This window comes from Meleagris gallopavo, chromosome 3 (genome assembly GCF_905368555.1).
Source record: "Meleagris gallopavo chromosome 3, MGAL_WU_HG_1.1, whole genome shotgun sequence".
NCBI classification, from domain to species: domain Eukaryota; kingdom Metazoa; phylum Chordata; class Aves; order Galliformes; family Phasianidae; genus Meleagris; species Meleagris gallopavo.
In genome coordinates, this window is record NC_139406.1 from 35075360 (window position 1) to 35092578 (window position 17219).

General features: G+C 37.7%; 1 protein-coding gene across 1 annotated transcript in view; it reads left to right on the forward strand.

The window, feature by feature from the left end:
* Positions 1 to 17219, forward strand: part of TEX10 (testis expressed 10) — a 50702-nt gene that overhangs the window by 12912 nt on the left and 20571 nt on the right. Inside the window, exons 6-9 of the mRNA XM_085220622.1 lie at positions 1093 to 1331; positions 6150 to 6285; positions 8808 to 8983; positions 9648 to 9825. Coding sequence (XP_085076748.1) covers positions 1093 to 1331; positions 6150 to 6285; positions 8808 to 8983; positions 9648 to 9825 — 729 coding nt within the window. The remainder of the gene's footprint in view (positions 1 to 1092; positions 1332 to 6149; positions 6286 to 8807; positions 8984 to 9647; positions 9826 to 17219) is intronic.

Below are 17219 nucleotides of genomic sequence, written 5' to 3' on the forward strand. Positions count from 1 at the left end.
TGTATTCACACAGGGTCTTTTCTGGAGTTGTTCTCTGCCATTGCAATCCATGTAAATGGGTAGCAACCAGTTTTGTTTCCAAGTAAAAGCAAATTGTGCTACTGAAAATTGAGATGTAGAAGTGGAATCTTGTTTTATGCTATGAGTCTTCCATGGTGTATGTATATTTGTACTTAAAATCCTCTTCGGTGTTTATATATTTATATATATGTATTGTGTTTTCCCTTCATGGAAGGACATATGTATCAGAGGTATAGGATTGCTCCCAGTTAAGTACTTTTATTTCAGCTAAAATTTGCCTGTTAAGTTCATAAAGTTCACAAAATGTTGTAGAAATTTCTCTTAGTACTACTAGTAGCATTTAAGTCAACATTTTCTTAATGTGAAAAAAATTACTAGCATTTATGCAGGCTGTAAATGATGCTCATAGGTTGAGATTCACTTCATTTTATAGCAACAGTTGCTGTATTGAATTGAAGATTAACTGCACTTTCATGCAGTTTCAACTGCTCTGTTATGTCATTTTCAAAACTGTGTTCTGATTGTAGGCATTCCTGTTTGCAGCTTTCTGCAGATAAATTTCTTGGTAACTCTCAATTTTGACTTTCAAACCTTGGTAGGATGTTGATGGTGATAGTTGACAAATAGATTACTTATTCCACAGGAGTTTGTAAAAAGGTACATAAATGAATTTTTCTCTGTTCACGGTGCTTTTTGTTGTTACGTGGTAGTGACAGTGTGATTCCTCTCAGAGAAAGAAACACAAGAGAATCTGAAAGTGAGGAGTCATTTTGCAGTGTTCCTTTTCCTATTTAAGGCAATCAGAAGTGCTGCTAGGCCAAGATAAAAAATGTCCAAGGAACACAATTTGGAGCTTTGATTGTTCCTGCCACAATAAATACAAGAAAGAGACATCATGATGACAGAACAAAGATTGTAATTTACCTGAACATGGTGTGAAAGTCAGATACGAAGACTTGTGTTCACGTTAGAACTTTGGCATTCATTTATTTTTCCCTACCAAAGTAACAGCATATTGGAAGATGTTGAATATTTTTTGAGATGTTTCTTTTTCTTTCTGCTCCTCATTAGCAACAAGTATTGTACGACATCGTCAAACAATGTAGACCATCTTTTGCTGAACTTAACCTTGTGTGACATAATGGTTTCACTGGCGAGTGCTTCAACGCTTCAGGCGGATTCTGGTTGGCTGGACATGATAAGGAAATTTGTGACTGATACTCTCCAGGATGGCAGCAAGCTGAATAGCAAGCAGGTGAATAGATTGCTGGGTGTGACGTGGAGACTAATGCAAATACAGCAGAACAAAGGTAAGATAAGAGAAGTTTCTCAAAAGTGACATCTGTGCACTGGGAAAGATTGAGTTATTTTGTTGTTTCTGGGTCACTGTGTTATATCCTTGGATATTACATCCGTAATATGTTCTGTCTATGCAGGTGAACTGAATTTTCACACACAGTACTAAACATTGTTTCATTTTTAGGAATGGTGCTAACTTTATATTGCTGATACTCAAAATTTAATGTATTTTTTTACTTGTCTTCTGTTTTTACTTCTTTTACATCTTAATGATAGAATTATAGAATCGCTCAGGTTGGGAAAGACCTTAAAGATCGTCAATGCTACCCTAACTCTAAAAACCCTCTGCTAAATCGTGTCCCTGAGCGCCACATCCAAACGAATTTTAGACACATTCAGGGATGGTACTCAACCACCTCCATGGGGAGCCTATTCCAGTGCTTAACAGCCCATTCTGTAAAGAAGTTTTTCCTGATATTCAACCTAAACTTAGCCTGGTGCAACATTCTTAAGACATTCTTAGAAATTAGAAGACAAAAGAGTTTTGTTTACTGGAGGAAGATAGTTACCGGGGAGGAGAGCTGTGTGATGCTTTCATATTTCAGTCCTTATTTATAATCCTTAATGTAACTTGTAAGCATTCTTGAGTAATGCCATATGACAGTACTAGTTCTCTGGTAACATGAAAGGTGCTCAAGGCCAGGTTGGATGGGGCTTTGAGCAATCTGCTGTAGAGGAAGGTGTCCCTGCACTTGGCAGGGGAAATGGAACTAGATGATCTTTAAGGTCCCTTCCAACTCAAACCATTCTATGAAATGCCAGGATGGATCTGATGAAAGCTGTTTTAGTGTTTTATTTTAATCTTTTTCTAAGGGAAAACGCATTCCGATTATGACTTAGAGGACCTTTAGAGCGCTGTGTGTTCTCTCCTGTGCCTTGCCAAAATAATCCTTGACTGTGATCCAGATAAGACTTTGCATGACATGTTTGTTCAGTGGCTGGTGCAAGACTTATTAAAGAAAAAAGAGTTTTTCAGCAAATGTTAAGGTGGCAGTGGTCTGTTGTGTATCAGTCTGGTAGAATTGAATTCCACAGCCAACTGGAGTTTATGGAAAGAGCTGTGCCCTTGGCAACAGTTTTCATTGTTAGTGTTGTAAGACAAGATGATGTCAAATGTCCCTGAAATATATTTCAACAGTTAGAAGTTTCTCCTTCCAAATCCTTTTTGGTTAGGAATCTGTCTAGTACTATCTCCTAGACAACAAAGATAATAACTAAGCATTTCTATCTACGTTCCAAAACTTAGTCTCCTGTTGAAAACAGATCTAGTCCGCAGTCAGAGATGTGTCTGTCTCACTATCTGAGCTAAAGCAAAAGAGCTGTTGCTTAAGAAATATATTTCCAGCTATTATTAAACTGTTAAGTCAGGTTCTTTGCGCTTTTTCTTGTATTAAAACATTGATTTTTGCTTTATCTGCCAGACTTTTGTAAATAGCGTAGGAAAAAAAATGAAGTAGCACTTCAGTTTTTCCTAGACATTGCAGAAAATAAATGAGATTAAAAAAACAAACAAACAAACAAAACAAAAACCCACCACAACAAAATCCTCTACAAATTTAAGTGAACTTCCAAAAGATTGGTATATATGGATCTTGTCTGCTGATTCCTTAAAGGTCCAGGAATTTTGCAGGAATTTTTGTAGAAAATTGTTTACCTCATAAATGTGTCTGTTGTGTGGAAGGTTTCCCTTATTTTTTCTAGATAATCCTTGTGCAGTACAAAAAGCCTGCCGAGATGTAAGATTAAACCTCACTTACTAGATGTTGAGGAAATACAGCTTCTACAGGCTGGTATAAATGGGCTGGCAAGAACCTCATGCATTGCAACAAGAGGAAGTGCACATGCCCCATCCATCAGTACATGCTGCGGCTATCGAGATGGAAAATAGCTTGTCAGAAAAGGTTGTTCAATGGACATGGGGTTGACTGTGCGCTAGCGGTTTGCCCTAGCGGTAAAGAAGGCCAGACAGTATCCTGGTCTATATGAGGAGTGTTGCCAGCAGGCTGAAGGAAGTGATCCAGCTTCTCCTATCAGCACTGGTAAAGCAACATGGAGTCCTGTGTCTGTTGGACTTCGCAGTTTCAGGGACATGGAACTACTGGAGATAGTCCAATGAAGGACCACAAAGTGGTAGAAGGGTTGGAGCATCTTTCATATGAGGAAGCGCTGAGAGAGCCTGGAGAAGGGAGGGCTCATGGGAAACTGATAAATGTCTGTGAACACTTGCAAAGAAAATGAAGCCAGACTCTTTTCAGTGGTGCTCAGTGACAGGACAAGAGGCAAACAGCACAAACTGGAAGCACAAGGAGATCTCTCTGAATATCAGGGAAGACTTACCTACTGCATGACTGAGCACTGGCAAAATGCCTACTGCATGACTGAGCACTCCCTAGGAGGCTGTGGAGTTCCCACCTTGGAAGTCTCCACCCAGAAGCTGTATGGTCCTGGACAACCAACTTTAGGTGATCCTGCCTGAGCAGAGTGTATGGACTAGGTTGTTTTCAGAAGTTCCTTCCAACCTCAAATAGTCTGTGGAAGATGAACAACTGCTTTTTTTTTTTTTTTTTACTTTAGTTTTTATGTGCCATAGAAATTCTAAACTGTATTGTACAAGATGATAGTCCAGAACTTGGTACATACTGAAGGTAGAACTGTGAATTGTTCAAAATTTATCTTAAATCGAGATGAATGGTCTGAAAGTGTTTGCTTTGTTTAGAAGACAACACAAAAGAAAAAATGAGCTATTACAGTCAGTGTTTTCTTAGAACACAGTGGAAATCAAAGGAGGGAAGTGTAGTTAGGAAGAAATAGATAAAACAGAAACAAACAAAACCAAAGCAAAGTAATCCCACCACCCCAAACCTAATAAAGGTGAGATTAAATGAAGCCCATTGTTAACCTCCTTGGCATTATGCTACAGAAGTATGGTGATATCTTTGCAGTCTTTTTTTTTTTTTTTTTTTTTTTTTTTTGTCTGAGTTTGTTTTGAGTAGCTATTCATACCAGGGTGAAATGCACCACTTAATTTGTATGTCTTGAAGAGCTTTGAGCTGACATCTGAAGATATCTCTCCACTGTTTAGGATCAAACTTTGGATCTGGTCTTTATAATAAGGTTTACTTCTTTCTTGCATTTCTCAGGTATGACTAGCAGCAGTTTACTTTCAAGTTGTATTTTTGATAAATTTTCCTTCAAGTGAGACAAAACAGTCACTTCAGAAGGAGAGTTGCCGTGTGATTAGAACTAGACTATGTTAAAAGCCATGAGTGCTTCAACTGCATTTTGGAAGTCTGTACATTTTGGATCTTTTAAATACTACCTTTTTAATAGTGGATTTTAGAATTTTGTTTTTAAACTTGTCCCGTTTATAGGAACCAATTCAAACAGTAGAACTAGCTTTACAGAACATGCAATGGAGAGTTATTGGAAGGTAGCTGAATCTTCTGTGTGCTTAGAATATTTATTTATTACTACAGTTGTTCAGTTAACATTTATAGCTTTATATGATTTCTAGCTAATTTATGAACTGCTAGCTAATTAAGAATAAGCTAGTGTGCTGTTTAAGAAATGCTGTCCAAGATAAATCCAGGATTGTGAAGTGGGTAAGTTAATGCTCATAGTGAAGTCAAAATAATGTAATGGTTTATCCTAATTAAAATTCCTTCTAATATTTGATATATTTTTTTGGTTGACAAATTTGTTAGTCTTCAACTTCTGAATGGCTGCCTGCAGTGTGATAGAGTATGACCAAGCAATTTCAGGAGTTTTTTGTAGTGTGTCTTTGTATAGAAACTTAAATACATTCCTTGTTTTTGCTGGAACTTTACCAATGGCATCCATCCCCTGATCTGGATCCTTTTAGTATCATTTAGTATTATTTTTAGTGTGGAGTGTTCTTGTTAAAATGTTTCCATGGGCAGAAGTAGCTCTGTTCTGTTACTTTAACTGTTTTTGAATATATGACTTAAACTGCTCTGTTCATTTGAATGGAAAACAAAGGATTGTATAATCTTTTCACACTTAATTTGTACCTCCAATATTTTAGTCTGGCTTTTAAAGAAAGTGTTTTGCCATGTTGTTGGTGTACTGTACCTTCTGCACTTGCTGGCTGGTTTTAGCTGACTTTAACGTAAGGTTAGAACTCAGACATTGTTTTAAGCCTGGTGATAAAGTACAGCTGGCTGAAGCTTCAGAGAAGAAAAGATTGCAGTGCAAGTTTGGCAGTTCTCTTTGTAGTGGCTCTCCAGTGCCTCTGGAGGTATGTATTTTCGTGTTAATCAGAAAATGTGACTTGGAGCTGGCTGCTTCAGAGATGTGGAGAAGTGATCAGACTGATGTGTACAGAGAGAAAGATAGCTAATAGGGAGATAACGGAAGACACTGACAGTGAAATTTTGGATCTGTTGGTGAAGAGTAAAGGAGAGTGTTTTTATTTCTGTAGGGAAGAAGGCTGTGGAATGCAGCTGCGGAAAACAGGACTTCATTAATTCTGAGCTACCTTGCAACCTGGTGCACTAAGTTGCCTTCAGGAAGCTCTGAAGTTTTCATGTGTATGTTGTCTCTATATTCACGTGCTTCTTTCATAAAATACACAACAAGGTGATGTAGTGATTTAGAATTCTGTTTAGCAGTTTTTGTGAAATGTTTTGGGCCTTCGAAGATGACCGTAGGTATTTTCAGATGCACGCACAGGACGTATAATCAGTATATACGCATGAAATCAGAAAAGTAGAAAGCACTGTTTCAAATTATTTTTTTTTTCTTTCTAGTGGCTACAGAACCCTTGATTAAAGCAGTATATACACTATACCAGCAAAGGAATCTGCTCTTTCCTGTTCGCACGTTGCTTTTAAAATTTTTCAGCAGAGTTTACCAAAAAGAAGATTCGAAGACTCAAAGAATCAGGTAAAAAACACTTCAGTGTTATTTTAATTTACACAGCATATTTATGTCAAAAGTTAAAATATTAATTTTCTGTGTGTGTGTGTGTGTGTTGTGAAATGTTTGTGTGGGTCTGATTTGGCACTGTCACAGAACTTTCAACATTTAGGTGCTCTGTGAGTTCAGGTTGATGTATATAAGCCTATGTACCTTTTTTTTTTTTTTTCCTCCTTCTCTTAATCTAAGTACTAGATTTCATGCTTAACTTGCAATTAATCTCTTAACAACAAGCTCATTGTTTCTGATTGTGTGGTAGTCTTCCCTATGTTGTCAGTGCTCTGTACCTATAGCAATGGACCCATGTCCATTATTCCAGCCTGAGGTCATGGACTTGGGACTGAAGTGGTTCTGTTAGTGCACGTCTAGCCCAGTGTGTTATTCTTCTTTAATAAAAATATTTTTCTTTGATCACTTTGGATGAGTGGCTCTGAAGAGACTAGGGTTAAGAAAATATTCTTGTTCTTTTGACTCCCAGTTTCTTCAATCTATTAGGTACCAGAATTACTTCAGGTAAGAGGAAATTATTCTCTATGTTGCTGTTAGACTTTTTCAGTGTAAGATTTGTCTAAATTATTCTAGAAAGTTTGAGACTTGTCAACTCACCTCATTCCAGCTATGTAAAATCCTTAAATACAGATCAGTCTGCATCAGTCTTGACATCTGTAAAAGGATGTATGATCAGATCCACAATATCTGCTTCTGTTGCTAGACAAAAATCAAACCTCAGCACTCCCAGAAATGTTGTTGTTAATTAGTGGAGTCAGTCTTTGGGAATTCTTTTCTGCAGCTCTTCTACTCTAAGTCTTGTAAAATGGGCAGGTCTGAATACAGATAATTAGATGTAGAGACAGAAATGTAGCATTACTATTTTAACAGTAGGAAATAAAGGAGGGAGTTTGAAAGATGGGGAAAAAAGAACTTGGGAACATCCCATTTTTCTTTTCTTTTTTATCTGTAGTGAAAAGGAGATGACTTTTTTTTTTCATACTCACATAACCGCTTTTATCTGTGCTTACTGGAAGTCTCAAAACATCTCATCTGCAGTTTCGTACAACCATCTAATGCCTGGGAGGCTTCGCCTTTCTACCTTTAGATGTCATGAGCAGCAGTCGTTTTCCTGCTGTTCTCCTTTTCAGTCCTCTATGTGGAATGGTGACTTTTTCAGTAACAGGAAGTTTCTCTGTAAACATTCTGATTCTCCATCCTGATTTTTGTGTCTAATTTCCTTTTTCTAACTGCTAATTGTGCAAATTGAACTAAATTATTCTTCCAGTTATCCCTTATAATTCCATTTTACAGTGTTTTCTATATTTGCAATGTTCAGCTTTGTGTTAATGTTCACGGGGAAAATAAATGACTTGGCTGTGAATAGCTTGGGGTTAGGGAGAAGAATTACATATGTGGTTTGGTCAAAGTTTCTGGTATGATTTTGTATATCTGGAGGTAACAAATCTGTTAAGAGAGTGAATGTCTTTGAATAACTGCACCTTTAGGAGAGTCATGGTTGAGGTAATTTGTCTGCATGCCATAGGAATTCAATGAGAAGACAAATAGGATACAGGAATCCTTAATTTAATTATTGCATTAATAATTAAATTGCACTTGAAAAAATTACTTTCAAATTTAGACAGTGTAAGTAAAAGACCTATCTAAAAATATTCATTAATCTCAGTATTTACAGTATTATGTTTAATATAAATAGAAATATAATAAAGTCTAAAGAGGCAAAGCAGTATTTTCAGGTCACTCAGGTTAATATTTTTTTGGGGGGAGGTAATAACTTTTGGATTTGCTTTAGAAAACTATTTTAGTCTCATTTTTTAATATCGTTGCTTTTTAATCGTCATTTGATTAAGAATTGAAAGTAGATGAAAAAGAAGTTTTGGATCTTCAACATGGGGAGAAGATGAAGAACTTCATTATGGCTGACATAAATGCTTGATTTGCTGTGGTAGTTGGATAGGAAAAGAAAATGAACTAGAATAATGTTATCAACTCCTACTCAAAGCAGTGAGTTCTAGTTTGTCATTCTATTTTAAGATGGACCTGAATTGAAAAGCAAGATGTCAGTAAGGTAGAATTGAATTTGAAAATTTGGTAAGAAGAGTAAGAGCTTGACTGGGGAGTTCAGTGGTATTCAGGCTGTAGTAATCACAGTGAATTTTTAGCTTGATTCATAATTCATTAAATATAAAAAGATAAAACTCAGGAGAAGTGGGGATGTTGCCTTGCTGGCCTACAGTTCAAAGAAATACTTTCAAGAAGAGTTAAAAGTATGTATGCACTATGGATCAAATAAATACCTTTATTATAACCCCCATAGCATGTCAGTGTGCTCAGCTCTTCACATGAAATATTAATATATTTATTATAAACAAATCATCTTATCGCAGTTGGTTGTAATGTAATTATACCTAACGTTAAAGCAGTTCAGTCAAGACTAGGAAGGGTAAAGGGTTGTGTTATTTTTTGCTCCCTTTCTTTAGAAGTCGAAGTAAAGTTTTATCTCGCTGGTTGGCTGGCTTGCCTCAGCAGCTTGCTCTGCTTGGCCTGAGAAACCCCGAGCTTTCGAATCAGCTGATCGATATCATCCATTCTGCTGCTTCTCGTTCGAACAAGGAACTACTGCAAAGTTTACAAGCCACTGCTGTTCAAATATATGGTAAGACTTTGCACTACAGCATACTGCGTTTTTTCAGTCACTTGGCAGGAGTTACAGTATGTTGAAAATATACAGATTTTCTAGGTGAATATCATCTGTACTGCATGTGTGGGGAGATCTATTCAGAGTCTTGCAACGTAGATTGAATGGAACCATGGCACCACGTATGTCACTTGTCAGAGTGGCAGAGTGATTGGTCAAAGTTAGCAGGGCTTTAATCTCATAGAGTTTTTTGTGTATTTCAAGAAGTTTGAAATTTGACATTTTTAAATACACTTGCCAAAATTTCCCAAAGATTTTTTCTTCCATTAATGTATTGCGCCTGTAAAGTATTCTGCTAAAAAAAAATATATATATATATTTCTCTGCAGTTGTGTTGTGATGTTTTCTGGCAATTTTGTTGAAAGTATTGTGATATATTTAGTTAATTCTTTTGACCAATGCACATCAAGTGGTCTAGTTTGGTTCCAGTTTGAAGATAAGCTTGTGCTGCTTCCTCTTGAAGACGTGAAATCAGAAATGGGAGAGAACGGATTTCCACATATTTAAATATCAAAAGATAGAATCTTCCAAATTTTATTACATTTAAGTTTATTAGCTACTTTAGAAGAATCTAAAGTGTATTTTGTACCTAGTTTGTAATTCATTCTTTGTGTTGTTTCAGACCCACTAGATGGCACTCTGGTTCTTCTCCCAGCCGAGGCCCAGCGGCGGCTGGTGCAGCTGGTGTACTTCCTCCCCTGCCTGCCCGCCAGCCTGCTGGCCTGCTTGAGTCGCTGCTGTATCATGGGAAGAATGTCCTCCGAGCTCGCTGCTACTCTCATTGGGATACTGCGCATGAGGTAACCTGCTCGATCTGCTCTTTAATTAGGGGTGAAAACACCAATGATTTTGTTAAACATGAACTTCGTTATTGGTTTGCACACGTTTAAATCTCAAAAGATCGATACAGAATGTAAGAATTGGCACCATAATATAACTTAATGCATCTGTCAAATATTACTCCTTCACTTTCCTTTTGACTGTGTCCTTACGCTAACCAATTTTATGCAGTGCTTGACAACAAAGTCATGTTTCTTATGTGGTACTGAGCACCCTCTACCCAGAGTTTTAACACTCGTGGTCTTTGGTCTGCCACTGATGGTGGCTTTTCCTTGTAAATACCTTTCATTCCAGTACATGAAGGGGGCCTACAGGAAAGCTGGGGAGGGTCTTTTTTGTAAGAGCTTGTTGCAACAGGACATGGAGAAATGGCTTTAAACTGGAAGAGGGTAGATTTAGACTAGGTAATAGGAAGAAATTGTTTGCTGTGGGGGTGGTGAGACACTGGAACAGTTGCCCAGTGAGGTTGTGGATGCCCCCTCCCTGGAAACATTGAAGGCCAGGCTGGATGGGGCTCCGAGCAACCTGGTCTAGAGGGAGGTGTTCCTGCGTATAGCAGGGGGTTGGAACTAGGTGATCTTAAAGGTCCCTTCCAACCTAAACCACTCCATGATTCTATGACTTGACCTCATAAATACTTTGACTTGACAGTGTTCGTAGTGCAAAATAACCAACCAGTGTGTATTCTCCTGTTCTGCTTTGTTTTTAAAGCATTAAAACTTGCTTTTCCTACAATTATCATGCTTAAATATTCAAGTCATGGTTACTACTGGGTGAGTGCCTTGTTAGAAATCATTCACACACTTGTTTTGCTCCTGGCTTGAGTTTAATGATGAAGTCAGGGGGAGGTTGTTGTTCCATGGAAGTGAGTGGAGGCTAGGATTTCATGACATTACTAAGTATTGTTGGAGACTGCATAAATGAACAGTAGCTAACCTTGTATGAATTATACTTAGCAACATTTTTTTTTTTTCTTAGTGCTTTTTGTAACTTAAATGTTTGTGTTAAACAGTAATGCAACACAGTGCTTTGCCAAATATTAGCCATATAACTTGAGACTAAGGTGGGTAACGCATGTCATAATGGTGATTAAATTTATAATATTCTCTACGTAATGCATTGCTGCTATAAAAATGAAAATCTCTTTTTGGCTTTGGGAAGATGGATCTCCACTTAAAAAAAAATTCCTTGCCATATACTGAGAATTCAGTGGCAAACTGAACAAATGAAAGGAAAGCATTGTGTGAACTGAAAATAGTAATAAACACTGAGGTGCTTAATTTTTTTTTAATTAGGTCTTGTCTGATTTTCAGTATGGGAGATTTTTACAGTAACAGTATAGCTGTATTCTGAAGATCATCTGAAGGTACTAGGTGGGCTGTGGGCATTTGATCATTTTGGCAGAAGATGTGAGAGTCTGCTGGAGGGTGGTATGCTTACCAAAAGTAGGTTACATCGTAGGCAACAGAAGAGGAGGAGCAAACTCTCATTTCTCAGAGGTGTAAAGAAAGTCTTTTTATCTTAATTTATGGTGTTTGGAACATATTTTAAATGAAATTGGATTCAAAGGTTGTGGGTTATCTACCTAAGAAGTTGATCTGAAATAACTATGAAAAATGAAACTTGTGGAAGAGATGCTAATCTTAACTAAGCATTGTTTCTCTTTGGTAAGTCAGTTTCCACTGTGTTAAGAGGAGTCAGTGTTAAATAGGAACTTGATCAGTTGTCTTTTGAAATACACCTGAAAATAATGTAAGTCTTTGTAAAGGTTTAAATAAGGCTTTTATAGACAAAATGAATGCAATGGCATTGAAAATACTCTCACCTACATTGCCAACTTTAGTAGTTGAATCTTAAAGAACTTGAAAAGAGGCTTGACCTTTTTTCAGTTGTGGCTCAAAAACTTATTTTGTGAAAGACGTTTTATTTTCTGGCCACAGTTGTAGATTTTTATCTTAAGAATGTAATTGTAGGATGCCTATAAGAATTGGAGAACCAAAATGATGTTAGAAATTGGCTGCTGTGAAGTGGATGTCCAAAAAAAAAATTCTTTGGGACCATTCTTTGGTGACTGAAATTAGCAATCATGCAACCATGCGTGCAAAAACTCAGAGATACGTAACAATTGATATTAATTTCTGGAGAACGGAACAGTCTCATGTATCTTCTTTTTGGAATCTCTTTTGGGAAGAGATTTGTGCAGTTGAGGAAACGGTAATCCATTTTCTAGATCTGAACTGTATCTGGGCTTTTACGAACTTCATTACCTGTTATTGCACATTGGGTACATTAACTAATTTTCTAGCTCATATCAGCAATGCCTAGCTGGATTACTGTGTTCGTTTTACTGGCTTGCTTTTGAGTAATGATGTGGACAAACTGGACTGAGTCTAAAAGAGAGCAGACAAAGAACAGAAAGTCTGTTAGCTGTGATAATGGAGAATGACTAACAAATTGGCATTGTTAGGCAAATAAGGCTGTGAAGGAGGAGGAAATTGTTGTGTGTGTAAAAGGTTTTTGAAAAGGAACGAGAGAAAGCATTTTTATCAGGATTAAAAAGATAAATGTGGAATGTAAGAAAAATATTTGCTTAAAGTGCCAGAGGGAAATATTAGAATAGACTGCGTAGAAAGAGGGTATAGCGTGTACCTCACAGGAGGTATTTAAAATTGAGTGAATGAAAGCATACCATGGATGGCAGAGGGTACAGCCTTGATGAAAGAGGGGCCAAGTAATTTCTGGCAGTCATTTACCAGAATTGTGTCATCGTGATTAAGTTAATCATAAAGTTCTTGAAAATAACAATAGTATTTTAAATATTTATAACTTAGTGCCGTGCCCCAGTGTGATTCCTTGGACATTTTCTGATGCTTCAGCTTTAAATTTTGTTTTAAGCACCTGCAGAGACCCCATTTATCAGTAAAAATGGTGTTGTCACTAGATGGCACTGTCGGTCTTCCATTCCGTTCTTGTTTTCTCTGGTGAGGGGGTAGTTTTTCTAAATCTCTTTTTGCTAAGCCACCTGTTTATCTGTCATGCTTTTAATAGATTGCATTCAGTAGCTCACTGCTGTATGTGGTAATTGTTTTCAGTGTCTTTGAAAGCTTTTATTTCCACATCATTTTTGACTCTTGGACCACGTACGTTCTTACGTGCTTCTGAGGATGTGCACACATGCCGATCTATGCTTGCTAGGGAGAAGCTGTGTGATAGTGAATCTGATGAATGCACATATGGGTGATAAAAAGACTGTTTAAAATTATCCCAGGAACAATCATTATAAACTGAAAAAACTTGCATATCTTGTGTGTTTGTGCACATGTGTGCAAACTATAAAAGTAGATAGTAAGTGTATGTAGATGGCTTAAACCACAGTCCTGTCATGGTAACAGGCAGTGAACATGAAATTGTAATTATTGTACAGTTTGAAAGCTTTTGTTGATTAGAAATGGATCTTTAAGACGTCCTGTGTTCTCCACTTTTTATTTTTGTGATGGTGAAATCAGTAGCCAGGTGGTTTGCAGGAAGCCGCCGAGTGAGCCGTGGTAGACTGCATGTGCTGAGAGATGACACTGACACTATTGCTGTATGTAACAGGAAGGCTTACAAGAGTGATCATCTATGCTGCTAAATTACTAGAACAGTTCCTGACACGCTTTTGGCTTCTATTCACTAAAGCTGTCCTAGAGAGTGCAGTCAAAGAACCATTTGGACATTTATAGTGGCTTAAATAGAGCCACCCTGTTTAGATTGGTGGCAATTTAAAAGTGCAAACATGGCCAGACAACACTAATTGATGTCTGTTGCCAGAGAATGAGCCTTCCTGCTGTCAGTTCTCTAGGTGAGATACAGCTGATGAATTTGACATGAAAATAAGAGATTGAATGTGGTGGTTTGGCTTACCTTCCCCTTTCTTTTTCCCGTCACTACTGTGCAGGACCTGAGATGTAATTAACTTTAAATCCAGTCAGGTTGGGATTTGAGAGATGGAGAGTTAGGGGATGAAAGCCCTTCTCCCTACAGAAGGGGAAAGGTCTGGAGGAACATGAGAACAATCTGTGACTTCAGGGTGAGAGAAATTAGAGGTAACAACTTCTTGGAAGGAGATAAGTTCTCTGAGTCACTCTCTGATTTATGGAAGCAAATGGAAGGATATGGGAAATATTTTATAAAGTGCCCTGAATCTGCAAGATGGAGTTGTCATTATTTATGTGGCAGGGCTTTAATGTATTAAGACAAACCTTTTGTTGTGGTGCAAAATGCCGTGTTCATAAGAGAATTAATGTCAAAATTATTTTTCATTCATGATTTATTGGAATAGCTTCTAGTTAATCGATCTCTGCTAATTAAAGAATGGTTAAAGTATATTGGGTACAGAATACTCAAAATAATACTTATTTTTAGAGCGGCTCTTATAGTTAATATATAATCTGAATACTTAGTGTGATGTATTCTATTCTATGAAATTTGGATTAAGAAATGCAGACTATGACCTTGTAATCAAATGTCTTAACTAAGATACTAGATTGCTGATGCTATGGGAGAATTCTGTTTCCTCTTAACGTGTTTTGTGGTACAAGTAAGGAAAATCTTTTTGGCATAATCACATGAACGCAATTTATTTATGTGCTTTATTTATGCATAATAGTTACAAGCTTTTAAAACAATTTTATCTATTGGAATGGAGTGTCTGGAAATCACTCAACAGGGAATTGCACAGATAACACTGTTCTACCTAGGTTTAAAATAAAAAGGTATGCAGAGGGAATTAGTTTATGGCATTTCTCATTTGAAGTGTGCATAAGTGAGATTTCCAGTGGCTTCACAGAGCCATTTTTTGTTGGACTCCCTCCCACTTGCTTCCGTTGCTGTAGAAAAGAAGGATGAGAGCCATACTCAAAGGCTGAGCACTCTCTCCGAGCAAGACAGAATCATAGAATTGGAAGGGACCTCAAGGATAATCAAGCTCCACGCCCTTGCCACAGGCAGAGCTGCCAACCTCTGTATGTAATACTAGACCAGGCTGCCCTGGTCCCCATCCAACCTGGTCTTGAGCACCTCCAGGGATGTCTGGAGGCCTTTTGTCATTCTGTGTCATTTATGTCTCCGGACATAAATGATGTGGGAATTCCTAGACTTCATAAGTTGTTATAACTGAGGATAACTTGCATTGTGCTTGTCATCTCCCTAAATGGACTATTTTCTTAAAAGGTAGTGCTTTAAAGTATTCTGAAAAGAATGACAGTTGGTAGCATCTCATCAAGCAAGTGGGTGTGTTGTTTCCTGCTGCCCTCAGGAGTCTGGTGCTTAGGAAGAACTTGAGTGGACTTCTACCTTCTGTTATAACAAACACCAAATATGTTATCCAGTTGTTTTAGGACATGGTTTTTAGTAAATACTACTTTATTTACTTTTCCTAGTTACATGATTTGTAGCCTTTGCCAGTGTGGCTTGAGGAGGTACAGTGAGAGTGTAAAGCATAGGTCACTAGGAGCCTGCACTCTGCTTTATTAAAGACTTATGGAATGCATTGATGTAGTGAAGAAAAACATTGCTGAATAAGTATTTACAAGCAGGAGAATCTTGGGGAGAATATTGTAACTCATTGCTGCAAATGAGAGCTTTTTTCTCATTTAAAATAAAACAACGCTCTCCTTCTATCCCTGCTTTCAGGTCTTTACAAGACCTGGTACAAAGGAAGGTCGGGTGGATACACCTTGGAGCATAGGCTGAAGAGCATACAGGTATAGGAAGGTGTAGTTGTTACGAGTAGATTGCTAAGACAAATATAAGAATGGTGAAGTCTGTATTCACTCTGAGCTTCAGGGTGTGTTATAGCGCATTCTTTCATCCCAGTCTTGCTCACTGTTATGTGAAGCCTAAGACTTGGAAGGGAGAATGCTAAGCTTTCCTTTAAGGACATAGCCCTCTCAATTTTCCCCATGTTCTTGTTTGCAGTTTTTTATCCCTAACCAAGAGGAGAAGAATTATATTACTGCATTTACAGTTGCACCAGGCAGTAAATGCCTTTTGCTCATTAGTGGATGTTTTTTCTGATTTGTGCTGTCATTTATAATGTGTAAGCAATTTTTTTTTTCTTCAGACAGCTTTTGCAACCTTAGAGCAAATGAGTAGCAGACAGGCTTACTTTTAACAAAGCATAGCTCAAATTGTTATTTTTTTAAAAATAGGATTCATATTTTTCTGCAAATCCCTCTTAATTCCTTGCAGATGTTTGTTGTGTTTTGCCACGTCTCCAAATGGAAGCACTTGATCCTTAAAAAGAGATAACCACTAGCAAATGATTGCCTACATACAGCAGCCTGTTAAAGGTAGAGGAAAAAACTCTTCACTTGCTTCCATAGTTCATGTTCAAGACCTGTGCTGCCTGCAGCTAAGTTGGTGTGAATGAAGAAACATGGAGGCAGGTCTGGAAAAGTATTCAGAGATGCTGAGTTTTCTATAATTTAAACATCTGCGTATCTTGGGTTCTTGCACTTCCAAAATCTGGTTTGCGGACACGGTATCCCAATCCTTACTGACAGTGTAACACAAAACTGATTTGTGCACCTGTCCTAGTATGACACTTCCACATGGATTTGTTCCTTCCAGTGTGTTTTGTTTATGTGCATGTAATTCTTTAGAATGAGAACGTGGGAACATTTGGGATGTGTTGTAATGTACTTGCCAAACTTTTGATGCCAGCTAATTCCATAGTTCTTTCTTTACCTTACATTTTAAAGGTGTTTTTACATGCAAGCACCACGTTAAAGGTTCGTTGGCAGTGCTACTGGTTTTGCAGATAGGTGTGTAAAACACGAGGGGTTTGTAGTGCTTCTGTGTGGAGACTTGCTAAGTGAGAGACCTGTATGCTGTTGTCCTCAAAGTCAGCAGCTTTGGCAGTGACCACTGAGCAGTGCGCTGAAGAGATGGGAATCCTCAACTCTAGAGAATCTGCTCCAGCATCCTGGTGGAAGTCTCCTGCTTCCAGTGAGAGGCAGCTAAGTGGTTTAGACTTGATAATTGAACTCTCTAGGCCGATATCAGGCTCACTGTGTTGAGAGGTTGTAGATGGCCTACATCATTAAAATAGGAAGTCAAAAGAAAGAGGAAACCATTTCTTCACTGGAAGACTTGTGAGTGCAGCACCTGATTGATCAGTGGAAGATCTGTGAGTGATAAAAGGTGTTGTGGTGCACGTCTGTAGTTCTGTAGAAAAACTCAGACCTATTTCATGGAGTGATAACAACTTTTTTATGATGTTTGATTGCAGTGTGTTTATTCTAACGGTTGTGAAAGAATGAGTTCACTTTGCTTCTCTCACAGTGAGGCTTTATCCAGACTCCTGGGTAGG